Raw genomic sequence first — 21,517 nt, forward strand, 5'->3', positions numbered from 1 at the left:
CCAGCCCTTTCACTCTCACACAGTCAGGTGTGGGTAATTTTCCCCTCTATACCACTGCTCACACACAAACCTGAGGGTGTGTGTATGAGTAATGCCTAGTGCACCACAGCAAGGCTCTGGCTCAGTGTGGCGCTGGTACAGTGGATGGGTTAAGTCACATCTGTCGCCCGTCCTGCTCATCTGTGTACTTGCCTGTCTGTGTCTGCATCCCAGCCACTCAATGTGGGATTTCACAGGGGCGTCAGATAGCCGACACTGTATGCAGTGCAGTGGGAACAAGGTCTGTAACGTAATGAACAGTACATGACATTACAACCATAGCAGTTTTCTGTACTTAACACAACGGCAATTCATGGGAACTTGCAACTGATTCACGTGTGAAATGAGTGTTTTATTAGTGCTATTTTATCTTTTATCTTAATTCATGACAATGTTACAAAACTACAAATTAACAACATGACTCTGATTTGGATTTTATCTCTCTTTTTTTCAACCTTTATTTATACAGGTGAGTCGATTAAGAACAATGTATTTTTTAACCTACTTGAAAGCCCCAAACGAGACCATTCAATCCAAATGATTGTAGCTCATTCAACCTTGATATATAGCAGAGGGCCAAGATGATGAACAATGGAGAAGTGAGTGTGTTTAATGTATCAACGATGAAATAGAGATTAAAGACGTTACTCTCAAAGCACTCTGGCCGTGCTGCGAACAGGACCCCTAATTTCCGCTTCAAAAAACCTTCTTAGGTCTATGAACACCAAAGAATACATTATGTGTAAAGTGTTTCATCAGCATAGGGAATGAAGCGGCAGAGACAAGGGTCAAGGTGTAGCCTATTGGCCATCGGGGGGGGAAGGTCATCATCCATCATTAATTCCCAGTGATGTCTCAAACACCATTACCTCTTATTTAACACCGGATTCCTGTTCAAACACAACCCCGCCAGATAAAAGGCAATATCAATATGCTAATATATGTCCTTTTAAGTGAAATTAGATTACTGAAGGATGAGCGCAGTGCGTTTGCCGTACTTTAAAAGGTTTAATATCTAATTGGAATTTTGTCTTTGATGTTATCGGAGACCAAAGATTTAGATACGAGTTAGATTGAAGTCTTGAGTTAATTCACCTTTCTGTGAGTGTGAGTGTGAGTGTGAGTGTGTGTGTGGGGAGGCATATTTGTGTGCACTCGCTCCTATGCGTGTATCCCGTTACAACGTGGTTTAATAGAGGGAGGGTGATAATAATTTGGTCTCTATGAGTGTGTGTAGAAAAGGAACACACATAGAGAACCACTTCAAGGATGGCTAATTGCCTTTAGGAAGGCAAAGATGTAAATATTAAATTGTGTGGCTATAATGTTATGATGGTACATCACCCTCAGACCCTCAGAGAGAGAGAAAGAGAGCTACGCAAAGAGAGAGAGAGAGCGAGAGCTTTGGCAATGTTAACATATGTTTCCCATGCCAATAAAGCCCCTTCACTCCTGAATATACTGTAGACCCCACCCCCCCTCTCTCTCTCAATTCAGTTTCAATTTAAGGGCTTTATTGGCATGGGAATCATATGTTAACATTGCCAAAGGAATGTAGATAATAAACAATAGTGAAATAAACGTAAAACAATTTTAATTACTTAAAAATCATACAATGTGATTTTCTGGATTTTTGTTTTAGATTCCGTCTCTCACAGTTGAAGTGTACCTATGATAAAAATGACAGACCTCTACATGCTTTGTGAGTAGGAAAACCTGCAAAATCGGCAGTGTATCAAATACATGTTCTCCCCACAGTAAGTGTCTTATATCGGCTGAAAGCTTAAATTCTTGTTAATATAACAGCACTGTCCAATTTACAGTAGCTATTACTGTGAAAAAATGTCATGCTATTGTTTGAGGAAAGCTCCTAACAACAAAACACTTTTTCACCGCGATAGTTTTGATAAATTCACCTTTGAAGGTGAAATTTGTACTTACATTCTGAAATCTTGCTCTGATTTATCATCCAAAGGGTCCCAGAGATAACATGAAGAGCTGTTTTGTTAGATAAAATCCCTTTTCATATCCTAAAGAGTTCCACATGGCATACACGATCGATTTTGTATTTCCACTCGATCAATTTGCAAAGAAAGAAATCTGTGAAAATCTAACCCTGAACGTTGTTTCGACCAGTCAAATCATGTTTGTATGTATTCCTCAGTGATCCTAGAGCGTAACCAGACTTCACTATATCATTTGGGGTGTAGTATATCCTATAGGACACAAAATTTGGTCAGACATGGCACACCAATGGCACACCGATGACGTGGGCGGTCTTCACTTGATCGACTCTAACTTTGTCAAACAAAACTAGCTAGATAGCCAATGAGCTGGGCTTTACTGGAGTATTTACGGAAACCCTGTATCTGTCACACAATGTAGCTGCTAACCTTGTGCGACAGCATGCCTTTTCCTTTTGGACAAAAATTATAAGAATATTCAGAGTTATGAAGTTATGAAAACTGGTTGTTTTGCAAATGTTGAGCTTATAATATGGCTACTAATACTGGAAATACTAATACTGGAAAAGTCCAAGTATACAGATTTGACGATTTTCTTGCAGAAATCTTTTATATAAATGCAAATGTCTCCTTCACAATTTGCCCAAATGTACCTGGGTGACTTCACACTAAATGTCATGTAGTTCGCTCATACTTCAAGTTATCTGCCTGAAACGTTGCACATACACTGCCGCCATCTTGTGGACACCATCGGAATTACAACCAGAGTAATGGTTAGAAGTGGGACCTTTCTGTTGCATTTCAAAAGGTAGAAAAAAGGGAATTTTTGTTAGTTTTTTTTCTTTGTAGTTTCTTCTACCAGATCTATTTTATTATAGTCTCCTATATTCAATTCACATTTCCACAAACTTCAAAGTGTTTCCTTTCAAATGGTACCAAGAATATGCATATCCTTGCTTCAGGGCCTGAGCTACAGGCAGTTAGATTTGGGTATGTCATTTTAGGTGAAAATTGAAAAAAAAGGGGGCTATCCCTAAGAAGTTTTTAATGAGTCTGGAAGGAGAGTTTAGAGTCTAGCCAGACACCTAGGTATTTATAGTTGTCCACATATTCTAAATCAGAACCTTCCAGAGTAGTGATGCAGGCGGGTGCGGGCTGAGATTGGTTGAAGAGAATGCATTTAGTTTTACTAGAATTTTAGAGCAGTTGGAGGCGACGGAAGGAGCGTTGTATGGCATTGAAGCTCGTTTGGAGGTTTGTTAACACAGCGTCCAAAGAATGGCACACTGAACTCTATCTGAGAAGTAGTTAGTGAACCAGGCGAGGAATTAGAGAAACCAAGGCTGTTGAGTCGCCGATAAGAATACTGTGATTGACAGAGTCGAAAGCCTTGGCCAGGTCGATGAAGACGGCTGCACAGGACTGTCTTTTATCGATGGCGGTTATGATATCGTTTAGGACCTTGAGCGTGGCTGAGGTGCACCCGTGACCAGCTCGGAAATTGCATAATTGCAATTGCATAACGGAGAAGGTACGGTGGGATTCGAAATGGACGGTGATGTTTGTTAACTTGGCTTTCGAAGACTTTAGAAAGTCAGGGCGGGATACATATAGGTCTGTAACAGTTTGGGTCTAGAGTGTCTCCCCCTTTAAAGAGGGGGATGACCACGGCAGCTTTCCAATCTTTAGGGATCTCAGACGATACGAAAGAGAGGTTGAACAGACTAGTAATAGGGGTTGCAACAATGGCGGTGGAACGTTTTAGGAAAAGAGGGTCCAGATGGTCTAGCCCAGCTGATTTGTTGGGATCCAGATTTTGCAGCTCTATCAGAACATCAGCTGTCTGGATTTGGGCGACGGAGAAGCAGGGGGGCTTGGGCCAGTTTCTGCGTGTATGTTATTTGCCAATTTTAACCGCACACTTGTTGTTTGTGTGCATGGATTTTATAATATTGTATGTTTGTGCCCCAACACCACTTTCCATCAATTTGTATTGCCGACCCTCATGCCAAATTGAGTCAAAAGCTTTTTTGAAATCGACAAAGCATGAGAAGACTTAGCCTTTGTTTTGGTTTGTTTTGGTTGTTTGTCAATTAGGGTGTACAGGATGAATACGTTCTCTATCATATGGCAATTTGGTAAAAAGCCAATTTGACATTTGCTCAGTACATTGTTTTCACAGAGGAAATGTACGAGTCTGCTGTTAATGGCAATGCAGCGGATTTTCCCATGGTTGCTGTTGATGCATATCCCACGGTAGTTATTGCGATACCTCTCTCTTTCTCTCTCTCAGCTCTGATGTTGTGTTGCTGTGTGTTTGGAACATTACAAGTAGTGGTAGTATTTTGTTTTAGCTCTCCCACATCATACTGATGGGAACCTGTGTTAAGAGGTTTAGATGTGATGTAATCAGGTGGGGATAGGGGTAATGTTGAAAGTGGGTTTTAGTAATGTGTGTCGGCACGCATGGAAGGACTTCCTTAAAGTGATAAGGCATTGACTTTATAAAACAGCAGGGGGCCAATGTGAAGCCGGCCAGGCGAGCTTCAGCCTCTCCCTGTTGTGCTGCTGCTGGAGTCTTCAGAGCAGCAGAGAGAAACAGAACTTTTCTGAAGTATGTACATACACATGAAAATCAATGCCTCAGCCAAACTTCTTTCAAACACATACACACACTGACAACATATGAAAGGCTCTGCTATTGGAACTGTGTCCAAGAACGGGTGAATACCTCCAACATGGTAACCACTGTGACATATCATATGTCACACAGCATGCTGTTGGCATTAGAAATAACTGGATTTCACCTAAGTTATTGAAAGCCATTTGTAAACAGAAACATGAAAGCAAACAAGCTCTCACGCAGCCTCCCTTGATCATCAAAGTCCTATCGATCAAATGTACCCCCACACCCTCCACCCCTCCCCGAATCCCCAGCCAACCGAATGGGAGCAAATGTATTCTGCTTCCAAAGCACATCTGTTTGTTCCAAGCCATGCTTAAAATTACGTCTGTCTGTCTGTCTTTCTCTCTCTGTCTGTCTCCCCCTCACTCTCTGTTGCAGTCCAACAAAGTTTCAGTGGTCCAACAGTCTCACGGGATGCACCCCCTGACGTCCCTGCTGCCCTACAGCAACGACCACTTCAACCCCAGCCCCCCTCACCTGCCCACAGACATGAGTCAGAAAGGTAGGTCAACCTACCATCTCCCTCATCCTAACACACACCAGCCAAGCCAGTGGGAAAGCCTTCTCCTGTCAGTCACCACAGCAGAGTAGTACAATCATCCTCTAGCCTTCTTCTGTCAGTCACCACAGCAGAGTAGTACAATCATCCTCTAGCCTTCTCCTGTCAGTCACCACAGCAGAGTAGTACAATCATCCTCTAGCCTTCTCCTGTCAGTCACCACAGCAGAGTAGTACAATCATCCTCTAGCCTTCTCCTGTCAGTCACCACAGCAGAGTAGTACAATCATCCTCTAGCCTTCTCCTGTCAGTCACCACAGCAGAGTAGTACAATCATCCTCTAGCCTTCTCCTGTCAGTCACCACAGCAGAGTAGTACAATCATCCTCTAGCCTTCTTCTGTCAGTCACCACAGCAGAGTAGTACAATCATCCTCTAGCCTTCTCCTGTCAGTCACCACAGCAGAGTAGTACAATCATCCTCTAGCCTTCTCCTGTCAGTCACCACAGCAGAGTAGTACAATCATCCTCTAGCCTTCTCCTGTCAGTCACCACAGCAGAGTAGTACAATCATCCTCTAGCCTTCTCCTGTCAGTCACCACAGCAGAGTAGTACAATCATCCTCTAGCCTTCTCCTGTCAGTCACCACAGCAGAGTAGTACAATCATCCTCTAGCCTTCTCCTGTCAGTCACCACAGCAGAGTAGTACAATCATCCTCTAGCCTTCTCCTGTCAGTCACCACAGCAGAGTAGTACAATCATCCTCTAGCCTTCTCCTGTCAGTCACCACAGCAGAGTAGTACAATCATCCTCTAGCCTTCTCCTGTCAGTCACCACAGCAGAGTAGTACAATCATCCTCTAGCCTTCTCCTGTCAGTCACCACAGCAGAGTAGTACAATCATCCTCTAGCCTTCTCCTGTCAGTCACCACAGCAGAGTAGTACAATCATCCTCTAGCCTTCTCCTGTCAGTCACCACAGCAGAGTAGTACAATCATCCTCTAGCCTTCTCCTGTCAGTCACCACAGCAGAGTAGTACAATCATCCTCTAGCCTTCTCCTGTCAGTCACCACAGCAGAGTAGTACAATCATCCTCTAGCCTTCTCCTGTCAGTCACCACAGCAGAGTAGTACAATCATCCTCTAGCCTTCTCCTGTCAGTCACCACAGCAGAGTAGTACAATCATCCTCTAGCCTTCTCCTGTCAGTCACCACAGCAGAGTAGTACAATCATCCTCTAGCCTTCTCCTGTCAGTCACCACAGCAGAGTAGTACAATCATCCTCTAGCCTTCTCCTGTCAGTCACCACAGCAGAGTAGTACAATCATCCTCTAGCCTTCTCCTGTCAGTCACCACAGCAGAGTAGTACAATCATCCTCTAGCCTTCTCCTGTCAGTCACCACAGCAGAGAAGCATAATCATCCTCTAACCTTCTCCTGAACAAACGTGAAGTGGTACTTCCTGCTTAATTTTAACACGCACACAAACTCCACCCCTGATTCCTGAGCTGCAGCAGTGGAGCCGTGTGGAGCCGAGCAGCAGCTGCAGCCCAGAGACAGGATCTGCATCCCAAATGGCACCCTATTCCCGGTATAGTGCACTACTTAACACCAGAGCCCTATGCGCCCTGGCCAAAGGTAGTGCACTATGTAGGGAAAAGGGTGCCATTTGGGATGCCGGCTAGAGACAAGCCCTTCTTTCCAGGGAGCCTCCGGCTGTCCCACCACCGCACTTGAAGTGGTCGCATCCCCAAGAGGGGCTGCCTGCCACACACACACACACAGAGAGCTGGAAGCAATTAGGGTGACAATCACACAGGGCCATCCACAAGGTTCTGCTTAGGACGCTCTCACAGTCGCTCGCACACTTGGCTCACATAGTCCCTCAGAGACTTACACACCACGAGCTCTCCATCACTCTCCTCAACATCTCCTCACATGAGCTTACTACTCACATACAGAGAGATAGCGATGGACACACGTGTTCAATTTCATTTTTATCAATTCTATAGATCTGATTCATTTTCAGTGGAAGGGAAAAACTACATTTTAACCCAAACACAGCTTTAAAAAACGAGCTGATGAAAATGCCCTCCTGTAGTGATCTGATGAAGACTGACCTGGGCTGAATAGCGATCAGTGTTGGAGTGTGGCCAAGACTGTGTCTGTCTGTCAGTACTACTGCCTGTGGTCAGAGGAAGGCCCCAACCTTTCTCTGACCACTCAGACGGGGGCAGGGGAAGAGAGTGAAGGCCCCTCTCACAGAACAGTACATGGTAGCAGGCATCAGCCCAGACAATCTCTCTGTCTCCAGCTGGGAATCCCCCTGCTCTGCCACTCCTTGTCTATACTGGGGCTGGGCAGTGTATTAGCTAAGAAACATGACAATGCCCAGGAGTGATGTGAGGGTTGATGCCAGTGACTCACCCCATAATGAGAGGTCTAGACCTCCCTGTACACACCTGATACCTCCTAGTCCTTACCCCCTTCTCACACCCTCTCACCTCACCCTCTTAGCTCACACATAATCACATCACACCCCACTTACCTGACACCTTACACTGCAGGAAGCTCACATTTCACATCATACCTCATAATGCAGTGTACAGAGACTACAGCTGACAGTGTGAGTTTCCAGCAGCTTCTCTGACAATAGGCCCCTCACATACCCTCCATCCATCTTCCTTTCCCTCACTCTGCCATTCTGCCTGCATATCAGTCAACGTGTCAGTCTGTCATTTAATCTGTCAGTCAGTGCATTCAGTACAGACCTGTACTATTAGTCATTCAGTGTGTCAACCATCATACCGAACCAAAGTCACACCATCTTGTCACATTTGTTCACGTGTGCAGTTGTCAGATGTGACTGTTTTGCTGCATTAGGGTGAAAAAGAGAGAAGTTCAATAGAAACCAAAACTACTGTACTGTACTGGGGTTTGTCTTTGAGACGTTTTCAGGGCACAGCACCTGAGCTACTGGCCACTCATTTAGAACTGTGATATGATAGCAGTTTCACTTATTGTGGTTTTGGTAACAGTAAAAGGTCATCAGTATTGAAATGCTATTTTAAACAGTATATCCTAACAACATCTTGAAGTTATATGACTAACCAGTTTGATCTTTTACTGGCGACTGATTCTGGGTCTAATGTCATTTCACATATGTTTTTAAATGGTCATTCCAGGAGTATTTCATGTTGTTATTTACTGTAAGACTTAGTAGAGCAACAAAATAGGCAAGAAATGAATAACTGGAAGTTGAAGTTAAATGTAGGTATTACTAGTGCAATCTCATCAGACGTTTGTGTGATGTAACTGTGTTTGGACTCTGGAGAGTAGAGACTGAGACTGCAAGCTACACGAAGGACATGGGCTTTTTCAGGAAGGGGTCTGGAGGGAGGGAGGGACGGGTCTGGAGGGGAGGATGAGAGAGTCACGTTGACTCATTCACATTCCAGTCCTTCAGATTTATAGATGGTCCAGTGCAGAAACAGGCCTACAGCAATGGCAAATTACAGTCATCTGCAGCATTCTTCTGTAACAAATATAGGTTACCTTCGGGTTGTGCTTAAGTGCTAGGTGCTCGCTGTTGACAAATGACTTCCTTTGAAAGGCACGGAGAAAGCCATTTTGTTTTGTGTTGGGACGCTGCTCTTTTATGTGATTCCATCTCCATAATGGAAAACATCACGTCTTCTCAGGAGCTTCTGACTGACTGACACATCATGGGAAGGAACTTGGATCAAGATCCCTTTGTTATAAAGCTATTGTTGGTGGTGCGATTCAGGCATCAGGGACCAAACAGAAAAACAGCTGGCCCAAGGAGAAGACGACAGAAGCTCAGAATGGCAATGTTATTTTCTCAGGAGGCAGGCTGTTACAAAGGAGTGGAATGAAAGACCTAGTTCACAGAGTTTTTTTCCACTTCACTTGGTAGTGAGTCAGATGTACTGGATCAACAAGATGCTGGGGGCCTCTGGTGGAAACCTTTGACCTTAGTTCTCGTACATCTTACATCAACACCCCCTTGACCCTTCCAACATACATACACACACACACACAGCAGGGATGTATGAGAATGGGGTGGTTGTGTGTGTATGCGTGTGTGTGTGCATGTGTGTGTGTGACCTGTGTGTGTAATGGTAGGTGCCCAGCCAGGTAATGAGGCCCTTGCTGAGTCAGGGGCCCTTAGTTAATGAGCGTGTCTTCTCCTGCGTGTCCCCTCCAGGCGTTCACAGGCCCCAGTCCCAAGACATCTCAGGTTTCTACTCCCTACCCCCTGGCGGTGTAGGACAGATGCCCCCCTCCATGGGCTGGTAAGTCTTATGCAAACTCACACACACTCACATACTCTCTCGTACACACACACACACTCACATACTCTCTCGTACACACACACACATGGGCACACAGGCGGCAGGTAGCCTAGCGGTTAGAGCGTTGGGCCAGTAACCAAAAGGTTGCTGGTTCGAATACCCGAGCCAACAAGGTGAACAATCTGGCGATGTGACCTTCGGCAAGGCACTTAACCCCAATTTGCTCCAGGGGCGCCTTAGTACTATGGCTGACCCTGTAAAACTACACATTTTACTGCACCTATCCTGTGTATGTGACGATAAAACATTATTATTTTACTATTCCTTTTTTACACAAACAGATACACACAAACACATACACCACACTGACCTGCACCACTGGCCCCTGCTAGCTACATCCACCAGTTCAGTCTCACCTAAGCCACATTAATTGCATGGCAACCACTTCATCCCTCTATAGCAACCACTTCATCACTCTATAGCAACCACTTCATCCCTCTATAGCTTGTTGTCTTGGGGTCACACATACAGTAATGAACAGGTCACCTCCTAGGATATGAATGCCCTGCCTTGGATTCAGTGGTCATATCTAGTCTAGAGTCCTCAGAATTAAACTATTGCCTTCCCTTGCCTTCCCAGCATCACAGAAAGTGTAGACGATGCCAAATCAGAGCATGTTTTAACACCCATAATCTCAGATGACATTGTTGAAACACACGTTCTGGCTAACAATCCATCCATTGTCTTGAGTTCAACTTTACAAATCCATTTTATTATAACTGCTATTATATTGTCAGAATAACTTTGTGTAAATCCCCCTGAACAGTTGTTGGCTTCTCTTAAATGTGATGGGGATTTGGTTTACTCCAATGGAATGTCAGCTAAGACTACTTCCATTCACATCCATGCTGTGTGTCTTTAAAGCTGGTGAAGGACATTGGCAATCCCTAAACAGACTCCGCTCGGCACGAGGCAGATTGCTGCTGTTTCCCTGGTCTGTCCCTCCACCACCGAACTCACTTTTGTTTCAGACACTTAAGTTAACAGTCACTACAGACTTGCTGTGGTATTGTCAAAAAATCATCTTGTTTACAAACTTGTAATCTTCTTAGTGCAGATCATGTTTGTTTGGTTTTCTTGTGTCCCTCTTTGTTTGGGGAAGAGATGTCAGCCACTGGGACTCCTTTGTCATGACAAAGAGCTGGATAGGACTCACTGTGTGGTGTGGTGTGTCCCTCTCTGGCCACTATATGGCACGTGACTTGGGGAACAGCCCACTGTAGGGACAGTCCACTGTAGGGACAGCCCACTAGGGAAGGCCCACTGTAGGGACAGTCCACTCTTAGGAACAGCCCACTGTAGGGACAGCCCACTCTAGGGACAGCCCACTGTAGGGACAGCTCACTGTAGGGACAGCTCACTCTAGGGACAGCCCACTCTAGGGACAGCCCACTCTAGGGACAGCCCACTCTAGGGACAGCCTACTTTAGCAGACTGCACTAAGATACACAGTTAATTTGTTTCAAAGACGTTCCGATACAGGGTTAAGCAAGAAATTGATCAAGATTACTCATATGGTTTGAATAGCTGATACTCTTACAGGGATAGGAGAAGGACAAATTGCTCCTAATGGGCCTCTCCCTGAGAGAGGCCTATGGACATGGGAGCATCCCTAACACTGAGCCTGCTTTACTTACCGTGATCCCAGGGACCTCCTGGGGTTGAGGAGGGCTGGGGAGGGGGACGAATGGGGCTGGGGGGGCTGCAGCATATCAAAGGATCCTGTTTAAGTCCACCCCCCATCCATCCAGCCTCCACACAGCCATGTCATACACATTGCAGGACCCTCAGTGAGGTTAACCCAGTCATGCCTCTGCTGGCTGGGGACTCAGCAGGACCCTCAGTGAGGTTAACCCAGTCATGCCTCTGCTGGCAGGGGACTCAGCAGGACCCTCAGTGAGGTTAACCCAGTCATGCCTCTGCTGGCAGGGGACTCAGCAGGACCCTCAGTGAGGTTAACCCAGTCATGCCTCTGCTGGCAGGGGACTCAGCAGGACCCTCAGTGAGGTTAACCCAGTCATGCCTCTGCTGGCAGGGGACTCAGCAGGACCCTCAGTGAGGTTAACCCAGTCATGCCTCTGCTGGCAGGGGACTCAGCAGGACCCTCAGTGAGGTTAACCCAGTCATGCCTCTGCTGGCAGGGGACTCAGCAGGACCCTCAGTGAGGTTAACCCAGTCATGCCTCTGCTGGCAGGGGACTCAGCAGGACCCTCAGTGAGGTTAACCCAGTCATGCCTCTGCTGGCTGGGGACTCAGCAGGACCCTCAGTGAGGTTAACCCAGTCATGCCTCTGCTGGCAGGGGACTCAGCAGGACCCTCAGTGAGGTTAACCCAGTCATGCCTCTGCTGGCTGGGGACTCAGCAGGACCCTCAGTGAGGTTAACCCAGTCATGCCTCTGCTGGCAGGGGACTCAGCAGGACCCTCAGTGAGGTTAACCCAGTCATGCCTCTGCTGGCAGGGGAATCAGCAGGACCCTCAGTGAGGTTAACCCAGTCATGCCTCTGCTGGCAGGGGACTCAGCAGGACCCTCAGTGAGGTTAACCCAGTCATGCCTCTGCTGGCAGGGGAATCAGCAGGACCCTCAGTGAGGTTAACCCAGTCGTGCCTCTGCTGGCAGGGGACTCAGCAGGACCCTCAGTGAGGTTAACCCAGTCATGCCTCTGCTGGCAGGGGAATCAGCAGGACCCTCAGTGAGGTTAACCCAGTCATGCCTCTGCTGGCAGGGGACTCAGCAGGACCCTCAGTGAGGTTAACCCAGTCATGCCTCTGCTGGCAGGGGAATCAGCAGGACCCTCAGTGAGGTTAACCCAGTCATGCCTCTGCTGGCAGGGGAATCAGCAGGACCCTCAGTGAGGTTAACCCAGTCATGCCTCTGCTGGCAGGGGAATCAGCAGGACCCTCAGTGAGGTTAACCCAGTCATGCCTCTGCTGGCAGGGGACTCAGCGGGTCCCTCAGTGAGGTTAACCCAGTCATGCCTCTGCTGGCAGGGGACTCAGCAGGACCCTCAGTGAGGTTAACCCAGTCATGCCTCTGCTGGCAGGGGAATCAGCAGGACCCTCAGTGAGGTTAACCCAGTCGTGCCTCTGCTGGCAGGGGACTCAGCAGGACCCTCAGTGAGGTTAACCCAGTCATGCCTCTGCTGGCAGGGGAATCAGCAGGACCCTCAGTGAGGTTAACCCAGTCATGCCTCTGCTGGCAGGGGACTCAGCAGGACCCTCAGTGAGGTTAACCCAGTCATGCCTCTGCTGGCAGGGGAATCAGCAGGACCCTCAGTGAGGTTAACCCAGTCATGCCTCTGCTGGCAGGGGACTCGGCGGGTCCCTCAGTGAGGTTAACCCAGTCATGCCTCTGCTGGCAGGGGACTCAGCAGGACCCTCAGTGAGGTTAACCCAGTCATGCCTCTGCTGGCAGGGGAATCAGCAGGACCCTCAGTGAGGTTAACCCAGTCATGCCTCTGCTGGCAGGGGACTCAGCAGGACCCTCAGTGAGGTTAACCCAGTCATGCCTCTGCTGGCAGGGGACTCAGCAGGACCCTCAGTGAGGTTAACCCAGTCATGCCTCTGCTGGCAGGGGACTCAGCAGGACCCTCAGTGAGGTTAACCCAGTCATGCCTCTGCTGGCTGGGGACTCAGCAGGACCCTCAGTGAGGTTAACCCAGTCATGCCTCTGCTGGCAGGGGACTCAGCAGGACCCTCAGTGAGGTTAACCCAGTCATGCCTCTGCTGGCAGGGGAATCAGCAGGACCCTCAGTGAGGTTAACCCAGTCATGCCTCTGCTGGCAGGGGAATCAGCAGGACCCTCAGTGAGGTTAACCCAGTCATGCCTCTGCTGGCAGGGGAATCAGCAGGACCCTCAGTGAGGTTAACCCAGTCATGCCTCTGCTGGCAGGGGACTCAGCAGGACCCTCAGTGAGGTTAACCCAGTCATGCCTCTGCTGGCAGGGGAATCAGCAGGACCCTCAGTGAGGTTAACCCAGTCGTGCCTCTGCTGGCAGGGGACTCAGCAGGACCCTCAGTGAGGTTAACCCAGTCATGCCTCTGCTGGCAGGGGAATCAGCAGGACCCTCAGTGAGGTTAACCCAGTCATGCCTCTGCTGGCAGGGGACTCAGCAGGACCCTCAGTGAGGTTAACCCAGTCATGCCTCTGCTGGCAGGGGAATCAACAGGACCCTCAGTGAGGTTAACCCAGTCATGCCTCTGCTGGCAGGGGACTCAGCAGGACCCTCAGTGAGGTTAACCCAGTCATGCCTCTGCTGGCAGGGGACTCAGCAGGACCCTCAGTGAGGTTAACCCAGTCATGCCTCTGCTGGCAGGGGACTCAGCAGGACCCTCAGTGAGGTTAACCCAGTCATGCCTCTGCTGGCAGGGGACTCAGCAGGACCCTCAGTGAGGTTAACCCAGTCATGCCTCTGCTGGCAGGGGACTCAGCAGGACCCTCAGTGAGGTTAACCCAGTCATGCCTCTGCTGGCTGGGGACTCAGCAGGACCCTCAGTGAGGTTAACCCAGTCATGCCTCTGCTGGCAGGGGACTCAGCAGGACCCTCAGTGAGGTTAACCCAGTCATGCCTCTGCTGGCAGGGGAATCAGCAGGACCCTCAGTGAGGTTAACCCAGTCATGCCTCTGCTGGCAGGGGACTCAGCAGGACCCTCAGTGAGGTTAACCCAGTCATGCCTCTGCTGGCAGGGGAATCAGCAGGACCCTCAGTGAGGTTAACCCAGTCGTGCCTCTGCTGGCAGGGGACTCAGCAGGACCCTCAGTGAGGTTAACCCAGTCATGCCTCTGCTGGCAGCGGAATCAGCAGGACCCTCAGTGAGGTTAACCCAGTCATGCCTCTGCTGGCAGGGGACTCAGCAGGACCCTCAGTGAGGTTAACCCAGTCATGCCTCTGCTGGCAGGGGACTCAGCAGGACCCTCAGTGAGGTTAACCCAGTCATGCCTCTGCTGGCAGGGGACTCAGCAGGACCCTCAGTGAGGTTAACCCAGTCATGCCTCTGCTGGCAGGGGACTCAGCAGGACCCTCAGTGAGGTTAACCCAGTCATGCCTCTGCTGGCTGGGGACTCAGCAGGACCCTCAGTGAGGTTAACCCAGTCATGCCTCTGCTGGCAGGGGACTCAGCAGGACCCTCAGTGAGGTTAACCCAGTCATGCCTCTGCTGGCTGGGGACTCAGCAGGACCCTCAGTGAGGTTAACCCAGTCATGCCTCTGCTGGCAGGGAACTCAGCGGGTCCCTCAGTGAGGATAACCCAGTCATGCCTTTGCTGGCCGGGGACTCAGCAGGACCCTCAGTGAGGTTAACCCAGTCATGCCTCTGCTGGCAGGGGACTCAGCAGGACCCTCAGTGAGGTTAACCCAGTCATGCCTCTGCTGGCTGGGGACTCAGCAGGACCCTCAGTGAGGTTAACCCAGTCATGCCTCTGCTGGCTGGGGACTAGGACCCTCAGTGAGGTTAACCCAGTCATGCCTCTGCTGGCAGGGGACTCAGCAGGACCCTCAGTGAGGTTAACCCAGTCATGCCTCTGCTGGCAGGGGACTCAGCAGGACCCTCAGTGAGGTTAACCCAGTCATGCCTCTGCTGGCTGGGGACTCAGCAGGACCCTCAGTGAGGTTAACCCAGTCATGCCTCTGCTGGCTGGGGACTCAGCAGGACCCTCAGTGAGGTTAACCCAGTCATGCCTCTGCTGGCAGGGGACTCAGCAGGACCCTCAGTGAGGTTAACCCAGTCATGCCTCTGCTGGCAGGGGACTCAGCAGGACCCTCAGTGAGGTTAACCCAGTCATGCCTCTGCTGGCAGGGGACTCAGCAGGACCCTCAGTGAGGTTAACCCAGTCATGCCTCTGCTGGCTGGGGACTCAGCAGGACCCTCAGTGAGGTTAACCCAGTCATGCCTCTGCTGGCCGGGGACTCAGCAGGACCCTCAGTGAGGTTAACCCAGTCATGCCTCTGCTGGCAGGGGACTCAGCAGGACCCTCAGTGAGGTTAGCCCAGTCATGCCTCTGCTGGCCGGGGACTCAGCAGGACCCTCAGTGAGGTTAACCCAGTCATGCCTCTGCTGGCCTGGGACTCAGCAGGACCCTCAGTGAGGTTAACCCAGTCATGCCTCTGCTGGCCGGGGACTCAGCAGGACCCTCAGTGAGGTTAACCCAGTCATGCCTCTGCTGGCAGGGGACTCAGCAGGACCCTCAGTGAGGTTAACCCAGTCATGCCTCTGCTGGCAGGGGACTCAGCAGGACCCTCAGTGAGGTTAACCCAGTCATGCCTCTGCTGGCAGGGGACTCAGCAGGACCCTCAGTGAGGTTAACCCAGTCATGCCTCTGCTGGCTGGGGACTCAGCAGGACCCTCAGTGAGGTTAACCCAGTCATGCCTCTGCTGGCCGGGGACTCAGCAGGACCCTCAGTGAGGTTAACCCAGTCATGCCTCTGCTGGCAGGGGACTCAGCAGGACCCTCAGTGAGGTTAGCCCAGTCATGCCTCTGCTGGCCGGGGACTCAGCAGGACCCTCAGTGAGGTTAACCCAGTCATGCCTCTGCTGGCCTGGGACTCAGCAGGACCCTCAGTGAGGTTAACCCAGTCTAGCCTCTGCTGGCCGAGGACCCTACACAGTCCCACATGGAGCTCTCACTGACATGAAGCTCATGGATGAGGTTCTCTTGTCTCTTAAACAAACAACTCTCCTTCCCCAGGTGACCTTATTAGGATGGGCTTCACTCCTTAACCAGTCAGGATCAAGCCCCTCATTGGCTAGCTAGTAGACTGAGAAGCCAGACTTCCATTAGACATAACACACTACCAGTCAGAGAGGCATGTATTTCATTTTACCAGGTAAGTTGACTGAGAACACATTCTCATTTACAGCAACGATCTGGGGAATAGTTACAGGGGAGACGAATGAGCCAATTGTAAGCTGGGGATTATTAGGTGGCCATGATCGTATGAGAGCTAGATTGGGTATTTAGCCAGGACACCAGGGTTAACACCCCTACTGTTACGATTAAGTGCCATGGGATATTTAGTGACCACAGAGAGTCAGGACACCCGTTTAACGTCCCATCTGAGATACGGTACCCTGTGGGAATAGACTATCTAAATATATTCTAGGAAGTCAGGTAGTGAGGATTTGGCCAGCAGCCTAGTTGACCCCTGTTGCATCCCTATTTGTCCCCCCTCAACCACAGGCAAAGTCAGCCTGTCTATCCCCTGTCCTCATGTGGATTCAGACAGCCCTACTCCTCCAGTCTCCCCAACAGCTCTTCCTACCCCAGGTACAGTATGAGCTGAGCTGCTTCAGTCTGGGGAGGGCATGGCATCATACATACCCCCTACCACTATTCCAGACCAATGCTTTTGCTCCCCCCATGTGCCCTTTGCTATTGCCTTGTACAGGGGCCTCTGCAACATGTCTGTGTCCTGGCTTTGTGTGTGTGCCAACTGCTATGCGCTGCAACTGTATATCAACACATACACTACATGGCCAAGAGTATGTGGACACCCCTTCAAATGAGTGGATTCGGCTATTTTAGCCATACTCGTTGCTGACAGGTGTATAAAATTGAGCACACAGCCATGCAATCTCCATAGACAAACATGGATCGTACTGAAGAACTTAGTGACTTCAGGATGCCACCATTCCAACAAGTCAGTTTGTCAAATTTCTGTCCTGCTAGACCTGCCCCTGTCAACTGTAAGTGCTGTTATTGTGAAGTGGAAACGTCTCGGAGCAACAACGGCTCCGCCGCAATGTGGTAGGCCACACGAGCTCACAGAACGGGACCGCCGAGTGCTGAAGTGCTTAGCGCACAAAAATCGTATGTCCTCGGTTGCAACACTCCTACCAAGTTTCAAACGGCCTCTGAAAGCAACGTCAACACAATAACTCTTTGTCGGGAGCTTCATGAACTGGGTTTCCATGGCCGAGCAGCCGCACACAATCCTAAGATCACCATGCGCAATGCCAAGCATTGGCTGGAGGGGTGCAAAGCTCACCGCCATTGGACTCTGTAGCAGCGGAAACATGTTCTCTGAAGTGAGGAATCACGTTTCATCATGTGGCAGTCCGATGGACAAATCTGGATTTGGTGGATGCCAGGAGAACGCTACCTGTCCAAATGCATACTGCCAACTGTAAAGTTTGGTGGAGGAGGAATAATAGCCTGGGGCTGTTTTTCATGGTTTGGGCTAGACCCCTTAGTTCCAGTAAAGGGAAATCTTAACGCTACAGTATACAATGACATTCTAGATGATTCTGTGCTACCAACTTTGTGGCAACAGTTTGGGGAAGGCCCTTCCCTGTTTCACCATGACAATACCCCCCATACACAAAATGAGGTTCATACATAAATTGTTTGTCAAGATGGGTGTGGAAGAACTTGACTGGCCTGCACAGAGCCCTGACCTCAACCCCATCGAAAACCTTTGGGATGAATTGGAAAGACGACTACGAGCCATGCCTAATCACCCAACATCAGTGCCCAACCTCACTAATGCTCTTGTGGCTGAATGGAAGCAAGTCCCCACAGCAATGTTCCAACATCTAGTGGAAAGCTTTCCCAGAAGTGGAGGCTGTTATAGCAGCAAAGTGGGGAACAACTCCACAAACTGAAAATAAGTATTTAATGAAACATAGAGTATCTACCAGCGTTTCCTAGTTTTTTTTCTGAGAGTGACTAGAGCTCCATCTACTGGCATTGAGTGATACTGCTCACAGTCCTACTGCCCTGAGAGGACTGTCTGGAAGCCTATGCTTAAAGGGCCAACAAACCACCCTCGTGCTTCAGCGCTTCATGGCCATGTAGAGACATATATAAAAATGAAGCGTATTTTCTGATGCTATGGTCTCTGTCTCTCTTTCTCTACCACCTTCCCTCCTCTATTTTACTCCCTTCTCTCTCTCTCTCTCTCTCTCCCTCCCTCCCTCTAGGTTCTCTCACTCTCTGATGCTGGGGCCAGGCATGCACCCCACAGGGATCCCCCACCCAGCCATCATGCCCCCTTCAGGCAAACTGGACCATTATGACAGGAACATGTACGCGTAAGTACCGCCACATCTCTACACTACCTCCTAGAGCTGTCTATCAAAGGAAATGTGGGATCTACATGGCATACAATGTGTACCGTTGTCTCCCATTCCTGCATTCATTTAAAGTGTATTAAAAGCGTAGATGGATGAATGCTCCTGTGTACATATTCACCATGGGTCCCTCTCTCTCTCTCTCTCTCTCTCTCTCACTCACTCACTCACTCACTCACTCACTCACTCACTCACTCACTCACTCACTCACTCACTCACTCACTCACTCACTCACTCACTCACTCACTCAGTAAGCCTCACCAGGAGCCCAAGCGGGAGAAGGAGCCCAAGAAGCCGGTGATCAAGAAGCCTCTGAATGCTTTCATGCTGTACATGAAGGAGATGAGGGCCAAGGTGATCGCTGAGTGCACACTGAAGGAGAGCGCTGCCATCAACCAGATACTGGGCCGAAGGGTGAGCAGCAAGAACACACATCCATGAATACTCACGCAGCATAGACAGATTCTTTCCCAAATCCCTCATCTCATCCCCTGCTGTTAATTTCACACATGAGAGATGGACTTGAGAGGAATATGTCAGTAATGTGAATTACTACCCTGTGAGTTACCCCCTTCACCTGACTGACTGCTGACACAATACCATTGACCAGGATGCAGAATTATCTAAATGTGATGAATACCCTATGTGATGTTGTCTGTATTGTCTCAAAACTTGGAACAGTGGGCTTTCCTTTATTTGTTAGTCATTTAAGCAATAATGCCTTATATGGGTGTGGTATATGGCCAATATACCAGGGATAAGGGCAGTTCTTATGTACGACGTTGTGCATCGTGCCTAAGAATAGCCCTTAATCATGGTATATTGGCCATATATCACACCTCCTCGGGCCGTTTTGCTTAAAAATACCACGGCTGTCAGCCAATCAGCATTCAGGGTTGGAACCACCCAGTTTATAATTGTGTTTATATCATCCACCTATTAGACACGATCTGCACAGAGGTTGTAGTCATGGGAACTGATGACACAGTTCTGATCTCATCATTGTCTCTGCATCATTGGCTAGGTTAATGAACAACATCTAAATGGTTTCTTTATTTTGCGTGTGTGTGTGTGTGTGTCTCCCCTGCAGTGGCACGCCCTGACCCGGGAGGAGCAGGCCAAGTACTATGAGCTGGCCAGGAAGGAGCGGCAGCTACACATGCAACTCTACCCCAGCTGGTCCGCCAGAGACAACTACGTAAGGGCCGCCTCTTCCTGCTCACACACACACACACACACACACACACACATACACACACACACACACACACACACACACACACACACACACACACACACACACACACACACACACACACACACACACACACACACACACACACACACACACACACACACACACAGCATGATCACCCCACCCTGCCAACTGTCAATCATTAAGGCTAGTGTCTACACATAGAAATAGAACCTATTCTATCCGATCTAGACAGTATTTATTTGGCACATTGTATGTAATGTATCAGTGCAGATCATGTTAGAGAGACGAGTCCAGGGTTTGACACACTCGCTCCTGGGGACCGCCCCAAGGGGTGCACGTTGTGGTTTTGGCCCTAGAACTACACAGCTGATCCAAAATAATCAGCTAATCATCCAGCTTTGATCATTTGAATCAGCTGTGTAGTTTTAGGTTAAAAACCACAACGTGCACCCCTTGGGGTCCTGAGGACAGAGTTTGGGAAATGTTGGACTAGTCTATGACTGTAGTGTTATGAACAGTGTTATAACCTCTTGGCATGCCATTCCTTTAGTGGGGTTTGAGAATGAGATAGATGGTACTAGACATTAGTTGGTCATTAATGGCTGTTCAGGGAGGTGATTTAATTGGCTGTTGAGTGCTTCGCTGTTAGTGACGCACGATGAGTTTTGCTTTTATTAAACATAGCATTACAGTCAGCTGCAAACCTCCCGCTCCCCTCATCTCTGTATTATTTGAATAGGTTTTCATTTCACTGGTAGTTCTATGCATGGAGGGCACCTTTTTCTGTTGTAACAGTGCACTGACTATGAAATGTGTAATTAGTAGTGGGCTTGCTTGTAAAATGAGTTAATAAGTAGTTGAGAGAATTTCTTTAAATACTGTTCAGATAAATATGATGTGTAGTAGAGACATGTTAACGTCTCTATGTAATGTTTGTTGCTGCTTAACTACTCTTCTGTGCTATGCTCAATTGTGAAGTTGCTGTTGAACTCTTCCAGGATGCAGGCCTTAGAGGGTGCGCGGGGGAAAAGAGTAAAGCTGATTGGGTAGGGCACACATTTTACCCCCCTTACCCGCTCTACTAACAGCAGGGTGGCTTTGGCTTGCTCTCCTCAGGCAGTGAGGCTCGGACTGTTGAGAGAGAGAGGACAGCTGGGAGCTGGGCTGGAGAGGATTCTGGGCTTTGGGGGACCACTGTTAGGCTATATCCTCCCTTAGGGCCGGCACAGAGGGGAGGTGGCTAATGTTATGGAAGCTATGTATCTGCATGTATTTCTATGGGAGGTGGTTTTTCTGGACTAGAATTGCCAGTCTTCTCTCACCCCATATGAAAACACACAGGATGAGTCTCAAAGGGAGAACGGTCACTTTCTTTCCTTCCTGGAGATCTTTTACACATCCTATTTCCTTTCCTTGGCTTGATAGAGTTTGGGCTTCTGTATCATAACACACGACAGGGACTTGGCTCTCTCATTTCTCTCTCTCTCTCTCTTGGCTGTGGATAGTTGTGAGATTAGCTGGTTAGGGTGAAGAGGGTTACGGGCTGGTAGTGGTGGCATTGTCAATGAGGTTGTGCATGAAGCTTTTACGACTGCATCTGATTTAGTATAAATCAGATTAATATGACGCAATGTACTATGGATGAAGTTTTTTTTATGTGAACATACATTTTA

At 48.9% G+C, this 21,517-nt stretch overlaps 1 protein-coding gene across 1 annotated transcript in view; it reads left to right on the plus strand.

Moving 5' to 3' along the window:
- LOC118389828 (lymphoid enhancer-binding factor 1-like) overlaps positions 1–21,517 on the plus strand; it is an 81,661-nt gene that overhangs the window by 51,776 nt on the left and 8,368 nt on the right. The window contains exons 4-9 of the mRNA XM_052529607.1: positions 5,068–5,191; positions 9,411–9,498; positions 16,734–16,820; positions 18,476–18,586; positions 18,877–19,039; positions 19,716–19,823. Coding sequence (XP_052385567.1) covers positions 5,068–5,191; positions 9,411–9,498; positions 16,734–16,820; positions 18,476–18,586; positions 18,877–19,039; positions 19,716–19,823 — 681 coding nt within the window. The remainder of the gene's footprint in view (positions 1–5,067; positions 5,192–9,410; positions 9,499–16,733; positions 16,821–18,475; positions 18,587–18,876; positions 19,040–19,715; positions 19,824–21,517) is intronic.

This window comes from Oncorhynchus keta, chromosome 11, assembly GCF_023373465.1.
Source record: "Oncorhynchus keta strain PuntledgeMale-10-30-2019 chromosome 11, Oket_V2, whole genome shotgun sequence".
In the NCBI taxonomy this organism is placed as follows: domain Eukaryota; kingdom Metazoa; phylum Chordata; class Actinopteri; order Salmoniformes; family Salmonidae; genus Oncorhynchus; species Oncorhynchus keta.